Raw genomic sequence first — 10,571 nt, forward strand, 5'->3', positions numbered from 1 at the left:
CTACTTGTTTTTGAAATCAAATTGCTCTTATTTTAAATCCTATAATACTTTGCCAAAAAAAAAGACAACAAACAAAAGAAATAATTTCACTCTAATGCTAATCTACCAGCTCCAGTAACAAAAGTATAATAACCTCACATTGTTGATTTCTCTACTGTATAGCTATAATGATTTTTTAAAAATTACTGTAGCCTGGCGCAAGGGAAAAAAGAGCCAAGCCCATAGTCAGAAAATTTGGATATAAGTACTGATTCAGATCCTTCTTGACTGTAGGACTTAGGGGAAGTCCGTTAACCTTGGTTTCCTCAAAATGTGAATGATGTGAACTGAAATGCATTATACATACTCCAGGGATTACTGCAGTTATAACAATGTGCACTGTCAAGAAAAGGAAGACTGAGTTCATTATCTCCTTCAGTGGTCACAACTAAGACGCTGTTCCTGACACTGAATCGTACTCACTATGTTGTGAAACTTATAATAAGAACACATGGCTTCTTTACTGAACCTCTCTGTTTGTCCTGGCTGGATGTGACTACCAGTTCACTTCTCACTTTTGGATTTCAGACCAGGAACCTCTCCCACCCAAGCACATACACCTTGAACCATTTAGCATGTGCTGTGTAATTTTGTACCTAGACATTGTGATACAAGGTAACACTCACATACTAACAGTAGAAAACTGAAAGGGGGACAAGTTACAAAGAAAGAGGAACAAAGTGACTAGAGCCTCGATACGCATGTTTCCTGGAACAAGGAGACAGTGGCGCATGATAATAGCGCGACTTTCCGGCTGTCGTCTTCGTGTTGCTGAAGGACGTCACCACCTAGTTCAGTTTCTCGGTAGCAAGTTTTCCATTTAATCTCTGTCACCATGTTACTTTATCCTAGAAGGTTTATTTTGAATCCTCCTGCTCTGCCAAAAACATTCAGAAAAGGTTAGTGAGCCCAGTTCTCTTTCTCTAATCTTAAAGCTGTCCCCACTAGGTTCTTCTTTAGGCAAAGAGCACAGATAGCTCTGCATAAGCCTTTCATAATGGGATAAGCCCAGTGTCTCCTCCGTGGCTTCTATCTGTCATACAGGCCTAATGATAATAGACGTTATTGGCAGAAAGGTTTGCATTTCATTTGCGTTTTATTCTTTCAAAATAGAAAAATATATCAGGAAAGCACCTAAAATGTTCAAGAATGTTGCTATGCTACTACCCACGGTAGATTGTATGTAATTATTCCTACTCAATCAGTAGAACGCTATATATGGAATCATGAAGGTTTGTGATAAAGGAGTGGCATAGGTCGGAAGGAATTCTGCGTGGATACTTTCCACACTATGCCAGGGTTATTCAATCCAGCTGTCAAATTACCCTTCTCTCTCAGGATGGTTTATTTTGCTTTTCTTATTCTGAAGATGAACACCTAGGTCCAGAGATCTTAGAAAAACATTATCCCTACTATTAAATGCAGTGCCATTGTCCCTGAGATGTCTAGACCATTTGAGTGAGTGAATGACCTCTTCTGCAGAGTGAATTTAATTTTTGGCGATATGAGTATACTCCTAACTAAACTGGAAAGACAACTTCTAGATTTTCATTCATTACATTTTGAGCTTCATTGCAAGTTTACTGAAGTTAAGTAAATGTTGCTTTATTTCCCCATGACAGTGGATCCTCAGAAAGCTAGAAGAAGCAAGGGAACCTTCCCCGAGCCTCTGACGGAGACCACTGCCTGAAGATACACAGCAATAAATAATTACAGTTTCTACCTTATACCTTCCAAAACCTGTTCGGGAAGTATAGAACAGAAGTAATTTCAAGTACTTTTTAAAAAATCAGTTAGAATCAGGTAAAACAGCTATGTGATTAAACTATTTCAGCTCTTTGGGAATTCATTTGGTTTTCTAATTTGAATCATGCATCTGGTTAAAATTCTAATTACTTTTAAAAGAAACATTTCTTTTATGAATCTCAAATATTGGCTCCAGGTGATTCTCTGCAGTGGTGGAGAAATTACCCATATTTAGCCTAAATTTAATGGAGCTAAATTTAATGTTCTTAGTTCACATTTTAAACTTCTATCATGCTTACTTCAAACTCTCTGAGTGATAGGTAAATGATCAAACATTGCCTCAGTGGTATCAAGGTAACTTTGGTGGTGGTTTCTTTGGAAACATAGAAGTTCCTTTTATAGATAAATATTTTGGTATTATTTTCCTTATTTTTTTAAATAAAAGATAGGTTTGAATTATATTTGAAGTACATAGCATGACTATAAAAAATAATCTTTCTTCATTTTATATAATAGAGATTCACTAATACCTCTTCAAGCCTCATCTTAAGGCTTGAAGGAATGAATGTCATACCCAAGAAGGGAAAGTCCCTCTCAGAACTTTAAAGCCTTAGAAATACTACTTCAAGCCAACTTCATGAGATCCACTTGGTTTACAGTCGTGTTTTTAATAGATTGCTGACCTTAAAGGAAAATTCCTGAAGCCTTAACAATACCAACTTCCTCTTCACTGGTGGTATGAAATAAGCAATTCCCGCCATCTTAATTCGCGCTATGCTTCAGAACAGACAGCCCCTCTCTATACGCACGTGGGGTAAATGAATGTACCCTAAAGTCTAACCCATAACCTGTCCTGTTGGCAATAGATTGAGAACTTCTGGTTTGCTTTATCTGTAATTAGATATTATCATTATATCTGTCTTAAATGTATAGCTCATCAGAACAAAAATCGTGGGCTACACATTAGTGAAAATAAGGTCATGAGGGTTTTTTTCCTTGGTTTTTGTCCAAGATCGTTGTACCTTGATATTAATGGACTTTTTCAAGTGAAGGGGAATGACTACATGATTGTGAACCATGAAGAAAATGATGCAGTGTCGTATTTAGTTATTGAATAATAGAGTATTTGATGCATGTTGTACGTGCTACCAAATTACTATAAACTGTTTTTAGAATTGATGACTCTGTGTAAGTTAATGGTTGTGAAATTCTCCTGAGAGTCCTCAAACCCTTGCTTTGTTTTAAAAGCTAAAATAAACAGCATGCCAGTCTGTAATTGCATTTCTTCCTGACCAAATCTTGCCACTAAATAGTATAGATTTTCCTCTAATTATAAAAACACATTGTTTATTAATAAGTTTCTTTCAGAATGTTTTTTTCTTTGCTGAATCTAAATTTAATCAGGAGGTGACAAATTTGAAGTCTCATGATAGTGCATGCCACCATGATGACCTTTGTTCAGAGTAGTATACACATTTTCTCTGTGGCCGAGCTCGTCTAATTTTGCATACATTAGAATTAAACCTAAGAGTAGAGGTTGTCAGAAAACTGTAATCAGATTATCCTCATCTGAAATGTTGCCTTCCTAGAGTTCTAGTCATTGCCATTAGCCAAGTACCTCATTGCCTACCCCAGTTTTATGACTTTTTTTCTCAAAAAAAAAAAAAAATACAGAGCCATAACTCTTTGGGTATCCCACAGTAAAAGGGAAGAGCCTGAGTGTGAAGATAGAAATTCTTTTGGCGTCCTCTGAGCCCTGCAGGAGTGGGTCTTGTACCTAGTACCCAGGCAGAGCCACTGTGCCTGTCCTCCTGTTCCCTTACCAGTAAGAACCTAGAAATACCTTCCCTTATCCGTTCTCTACCAGTCATCTCCCCACTAACACCTCCCATCAATTCCTGTTTCTAGAGTAGAAAGACCCACAATTTCAAGAGCAGGAGTTTGTCAGTTATCTTAGAGGATTTTCTTCATTTTAAAGAACATCAGGTTACTAGATAATGAGTCAGTCTTTTAAGTATGACATTTTATAATTTATAGTTATGTGTTTGATTTTGTAGTCTTTTTTTCTTTTCTTTTAATCTTTTTGGGGGGGTAATTAGCTTTTATTTACTTATTTAGTTTTAGAGAAGGTACTGGGGATTGAACCCAGGACCTTGTGCTTCCTAAGCATGCACTCTACCACTTGAGCTATACCCTCTCCCTAGTCTTTTTTTCTTGAATATTACAGAGTCCATAATCTTAAGATATTTAAAAATAATCTAGCTGGAATTAATATTTAAGTACTTTTAATGGCGCCCTGCTTGAGAACTTTAAGCTTGTCTTCATTGTTTGGTGGTTTCTGTGGGATCACGTCCTGAGTATTCTGTCCCTTATCTCTTTGCATTATGTGTTAGCTGTAGCCCTGTGCCCTTCATCCTAGCACAGCATACATCCTGACCTGTGATTACGATGTGATGCTGAAGGCAGAGTGTCTGTTCCCTGCCAGCTCTCCTCCAGAAAACTATGATCACTAGACGTAGCAACTTTGGCTTCTTATACAAAATGAAGTTTGTGATTTCTTCACACTTACAAAATACTCTCCGAATCAAAGGGAATGTGCACTTACTTCTCCAGTGGCTTCCCTATTACTATATATATATGTTGGCTGCCTCTTCCCTAGTGTTAGCAAGACCTTGGGATTTTCCCCAGGCTTATTTGAGTACAGCTGAGTTTTTTTCTGGTCCCTGAATAATCATTACTAGTTGTAATCATTCCTAGTCCTTCCCTGGCCCAGTCTTCTCCATAATTCTAGTCTGTTTCAGAACTGTCCTGTGGCCTTCAAATAAGAAAATTTTCTTAAAACTTATAGTATCATTTCTATCATAATTATCTCTCTCATTTTTTTCCAATGGTAGTAGCAGTAATATTACCCCAGTGAATATATATGCACCGAGCTCATCTCTCAGAAATATCCTGCAAAGTAGTATCCTATTCTTGTCTGGTAACGAATAAACACTCTGCTCAGTGCTGAATTTTCTGAATCTTAGTCATCAGTTACCAGTTTTAATTGATACTTCAGGCCAAGCTAAGGCCCCTGTATTAAAAAGATTGGGACAAGGTACAGAGTTAGTTTGCCTGTAGCAACCGAAAGTGTGTGCCAAATACACTGAAGGTGGAAGTAGCTGTTTGGAAATGGGTGTTTTCATGCCTCCGCCATCACAAGTCAGAGAAATCTGTTTGGCATCCCAGGGCCATTGCTTTTTACCTTTTCTCAAGATCAGCCAGAATCCTCAAGGACGTTGTTTTCAAACTGTAGGTTTTAACCCGTTAGAGGGCCATGACATCGGTTCAAGACCAGCATATTTTTAAAATGGAATAGGAAACAAGAAAGCATTGCATGTAACAAGGTTGAATATTGGTTGTTTGAAATATTGTTTGTTAAATACTCTATATACTGTGTATACTGGGTCACAATATAAAATGTTACTTCTTATTGTGAATTGTAGTTTAGTGGGGAGCGAGGGATACTTTGAAAGCCAGTGTTGGAGAAGGCATGTACCAGCCAGTGATTGTTGGAACAGTCTGGATGGTGTTAAGCCTTACCTTAACTTAGAAAGGAGCAGCAAATCCACAGCTCAGGGAGCCTTTAGACTGTGAGCACTTTTTCTTTTGAGTGAAAAGATAGAATAGCTCTTGTTTTGGAAATGTTTTCCTTTCCTAGTGTGTATCAGATACACTTACATGCCTGTATATTTGCCCCACTAGATAGCAGTGGTCTAGAATAAAACACAGAAAATGTTATCTCCACAGACAGCACCCCCAGAAGACCATAGGATATCATTTAACTGAATGTATTTCAACTCTCTCCCTCTAAGCATTTTACTAAGATTGGGAACCGAAGTTCTCCTTTTAAGTAAATTGCATTGTTCATCTACCTTCTGTCTGATTCACCTTACAGGTGGCCAGAGGCCCTTAAAAATGGGGAGCTTACACACAATTTTTTAGGGCCAAAATACTCATTCTTTGGAAGGTGCTAAACAAATGCCAATGCTGTTTAGCTGAAAATAATTTGATTTCCTAATTTCTGTAAGATTCAGGTAGAAAATACAGGTAGCCTGCATTCTTTCTGCAAGATTCAATGCAAAACGTATTCAGTCTGGTTTTCCTTGGTGCTGTCCAGTTTCACTGATAGCTCCTTTGCATACTCTAAACAAGGACCATCTACTCTCCTACCCAATTCTTTGAAATATACTTTTGAGATTATACCTTACTGCTAATGTTATACCTGATCAAGACAGCATTGATTGGTAAAAAATTTTAGGATTCTTTTAATTTGTATTTTTAATCATTGCCCTTACAGCTATCAGGGCAGACTTTTTCTTATACTTCTTTGCTTTCTGCCACAATTGGTGTAGAGTAGAACTTGCTACGGGGCTATCCTAAAGGGCCAGCACAAGGATTGAGAAGACGCTGGATCCTACTCTGTATAGACCTCTTTCATGTTTCTTTAATTGAACCCGTTTTTGCTTTATTTCTTTTGTAAAATAAATTGTTCCATGTCATATTTTTTAAAGTTTTACTTTAGAATTACAGGTCAGTTCTTTTTTAAAAGCATTATGGTATTTTCCAAAAAATTGATAATTTTGGTTACGCAATGAGCTATGTAAGATACGTAACTTCAGATTTTATAGGTTGATATGAGTGTATCTTTAAAGTTTTTATTTATACAAATATAAATTCGTCTGTGTTATAGTTGAGCACCTACTATATAGATGCACTATATAGAGCACCTACAGATATAGATATCTGTCAACCTGAAAATCCATGTCACTGAGCACCATTCACATTCATTTGGTATTGCTCTGATACCTTAATAATGATACCTTGTAACAAGCAACCCTGTGAGAGTAATATAATAATAAGTCTAATGACCCCAAGTGTGCTTAAAATAGATCATGTTTGAAAACCCCCAGCATTTCTTCTTAGGCCACCATACCACCAGCATTCCATTGGCTACCCAAAAGTTCCCAGTTTGGGAGCTGAAAAACATGCAAGTAAAAATGTAGACTACGTTGAAATGTTCTCGATGTCAAGTGATTTTATACCCACTCAGACCATTAGATTGGATCTGGGGCTTGTTACAAGATCAGATTGTTGTAGACTTTTTTAAATGATCATCTCTGTGTGTGATTATGTGTATTACATATAAAAATGAATGTTTCAGGGAATGTGCACTTTAAAAATATTTTCCTTACTAATGTTTGTATTGACTAAAAATTCTGTACTTCTTTGGAATGCTTATTCTTTAGTAAAAATATGGTTGTTGATGGTGATATTTTTTTAAATGTCTATTTCTGCATCACTGCATTATGTCCTTCATTTTTGTGTTCCTTATACTTACGTGGGCTCCTGACCCAGTCTCCTGTTATACAGTCTCTGACTTGGTTTTATGGATTCTGATAAGATAATTTATAAACACAAGCATTTACATAGTGAGGTTCTTCCTCTTGAAATTAACCTTAGTCTTTTTCTCCCCTGAAAATTGGTTGGCTATGCTTACCAATGACTTTTTTTCCAAATAAGAATTTCTTACTATTGGTAGAATTGGATTGCTTGGTCAGATGACTGCGCAGCTTAACTATGTGTAACTTTTTCAAATAAACTGAGTCAAATAAAGATTTCTGATCTTTAGCCTGCCTGTGTTTTTACTTATTGGATAGAACTAGAAACGTTGCCCATAAGCCTTCTGTTGCCTATGTCAACTCTGCCCTCTTGAGGCCTGAATAAATGTGGATAACCAACATTGCCAAGGTTCTGATTTTGCAGTCAGAGCTGCCAGCAGTCAAGCACAGCATGATCAGCGCTGACCGAGAGCTTGAGTGGTAATACCTGGTAAATTCTTGAGCACCGAGACTGTGCCTCTCAGCCTCAGAAGACTTCGAGTGGCTCATTCCCAAGGTAAGTAATGAGTATATTTTGAAAGAAGCGCTAGAAGAGAATCTTCTACTGCAGCGTTATTATCGGCGGAGATAAGTAATTCAGCTCTAATACAGAGCATTCAGCCTTTCTATGACTTAAGAAAATAATATATTACTACCTTTTGTTAATGATTTTCTCCAACAGCACTCTGCAATTAGAAGTGATTGAAAGCCATCGTTTTCTTATCTGCTTTGTCAGCCAAAGGTAAAAATAACAATAACTCAATGCTAGCAAGTGAAGAAACGAAATTTCTCAGTGTTTAATTCCCTGGTTACTGGCTGTCTTGAGCCCTGTTCACTTGTTCATCGGATGATCACAGAAGCTGTTCGTGATCTTTACAGCACGGTGCCCACCCCCTACCCTTACTCTCTGGGTTGTTTTGCTTTTTTATTTGTTCTGTTTCTAGATGACCTTGAGAGCTACTTCTCCATTCTTTGTCCTTTTGTACAAAATTGTCTTGGCTATTGCTGAACATTTACTGTTCCAGGTAAAATTTAACATCAGTTTGTGAAGTTCCACAAGAACTGTTTCTTTTGCATTCATTTTTTGAGTGAACGTTAGCTTTTGAAATTTAATGTTGCTATGGTAGAATCACGATCTTATTATGAGCGTAATTCCTGTCATTTCCAGCATAGATGTTCTTTTTCTAAATAGCTTCACATTTGGCAGTGTTCCAACAGAATGAGAAGCTGACGATCCTAAGTGGCTGATAAAGGCTTACTACAGTTGCAGGAATGCTGATGGCCATATGTAAGTAATCTGTGTACATTCTGTGGACTGGCAAGAAAACACATCTTAAGTCTGAGTGATGTGCTTATGTGTATATATGTGTCTACACATCTTCAAATAGCAGAAACAAAACCATCTTGGGCCTTTAGTTTGAAGCACTCTGCTTCCCAGGTGATTCTGCTTCTGCTTTACTGCACCAGCTCCTCAGGGAACCTCAGTGTAGTGAGGAATAACACAGACTTCCCTCAGAAAGGACGATGAAGGGGAGCAGAACATACCACTCCAAAATATGCCTGTTTGGCATAAAGATTATTTTGTACGGATTATTTTTAAGAAACACACACCAGAAACGCTCTGAAAATCTAGTAGAAGTTACTCATTTGTAGGGGAAATTTACATTTATAAGAGAAGATTTTATTTATAAATGTGTTTCCTAATCTGTACCAGGAAGAGAAGGATGATTCAATCATAAACTCTTATCAATGGAGAAGATGCCCACCTTAAATCTGCATAACAACCTTACGCCGTTTACTCTGCTTTTCCTGGTAGCCCCCATCACTGGCCTTCCCTCCTGCCCCCATCTTTCTTATGTCTTTAGCTGAGGAGGTATTTAAGCTGTTTGGGGGAGTTACTCAGTTTTCCTGGGTCTCGTGTATACAGGAGATATACATGCTATTAAACTTTGTTTTTTCTCTTGTTACTCTGTCTTTTATTACAGGGACCAAGATCCTAGAATGGATTTTTTCCTTTGTGACAGTTTGGAACCTGCTGAAATACCATACTTGTCCTGGAGCCTAGGGACGGGAACCTGGAAGACTGGCAGAAGCTGGCAAAGGGTAAGAATTCTTACCAAAGTCAGCTGTCTCAGATCTCTGTCTGTAGGGCCCAGTTGAGAGAGGAAGGGGAAATTTCCTTCCTTTCCAAATTTAGATTAACAGAAGAAAATATTTGTGTGAATCAGTTCCTTGGGTATAAAGACTGTGGTAAAGGTTTTGTTGTAAGTGCTCTTGTTCTCTATTGATCCCATTCCTTTCCAGAGGTGGTCATTCATTGTCTTACGATGTCTCTTTTGTGGCATTTGTCATGAGAAGAACCATAGGCCAAGAGAAAGGTTTGTCTTTCATTTTGTTCTTTGTCTTGAGAGTTTGGCTTTCTGACTAGTGAGAATGCCATCTCTGGTCATCCCCAGCTGGAAGGTGCTTGTGTCTGGCAACTGGCTCAGTAGGATAGGGATTCGAAACACAGAGTGACAAGCAGCATTCTCTTTGTCCCACTGTGCCAGCCCTCAGGGGAGTTTGTCTTAAGGGGTCCTCATCCACGAGGGGCCTTTGGCATCTCAGCCTTTGTTGTCTTGTTAGTACTGGAGAAGTCCCACTGCAGCAGTGCCTGCCTACTGCTACAGATTAGCGGGTTTATGACTGGAAGTGTCTCGTGTTCTCAGAAAATCTGAGACATCATTTAAATACACTATTCTTATCACCTGTGAGAGAAGGTCTTTGCTTTCTTAGGCTAACTCTGGGAGTGAACTTTGTTGATCTTGTGAACAGCTGCATCTTTTGCAGCCTCTTAGTGGACATCTCTTGTATCCATGGTTAAACCATAAAAAGGCTTACTGGTGTGAGTTGCTATTGAAATTAATACACCCATTGAAGATCCTGCTCATCAATGACCAGATGATGGATCCTTTGAAAAGATTAACAGGAGAAAAACAACAGAAGTCTAGTACCGTGTATCCCTCCTGTATACATGGGAGATACCCTGGAAAACTGAGTTTAACTCCCCTGAAGTGACCCAAGCATCACCTTAAATATCGTCTTCAGCTAAAGACGTAAGAAAGATGGAGGAGGCGGGAAGGCCAGTTAGGGTACCAGGTAAAGCACGGCAAATAAGGGTAAGGTTGTTTTGCAGAACAGACACAGGGAAAGCTCTGAAAACCTAGTAGAAGTTACCCTTTGGTAAGGGAAATTTACCATTTTACTCCATTTTAAGGATGTCTCTGTACCTGGAAGGGAAGGATGACGCTAAATGAACAAAAACTCTTACCACTGGAGACGGTACCCAACTTAATTCTGCAAAACAACCTTACCCTTAATGACTGT

The 10,571-nt window shown here is 38.2% G+C and overlaps 1 protein-coding gene and 1 non-coding gene across 2 annotated transcripts in view; one reads left to right on the forward strand and one right to left on the reverse strand.

Annotated features, from left to right (window-relative positions):
- Nucleotides 1–7,455, forward strand: part of VPS13A (vacuolar protein sorting 13 homolog A) — a 204,475-nt gene extending 197,020 nt beyond the window's left edge. The window contains exon 72 of the mRNA XM_006209350.4: nt 1,662–7,455. Within this exon, the coding sequence (XP_006209412.2) occupies nt 1,662–1,712 (51 nt within the window). The 3' untranslated portion in view covers nt 1,713–7,455. The remainder of the gene's footprint in view (nt 1–1,661) is intronic.
- Nucleotides 3,910–3,982, reverse strand: TRNAP-AGG (transfer RNA proline (anticodon AGG)). Its single transcript has one exon. It is a non-coding gene; the product is annotated as a tRNA-Pro (tRNA).
- Nucleotides 7,456–10,571: the final 3,116 nt, after the last annotated feature.

The sequence above is a fragment of the Vicugna pacos genome, chromosome 4 (assembly GCF_048564905.1).
Source record: "Vicugna pacos chromosome 4, VicPac4, whole genome shotgun sequence".
Taxonomy (NCBI): Eukaryota; Metazoa; Chordata; class Mammalia; order Artiodactyla; family Camelidae; genus Vicugna; species Vicugna pacos.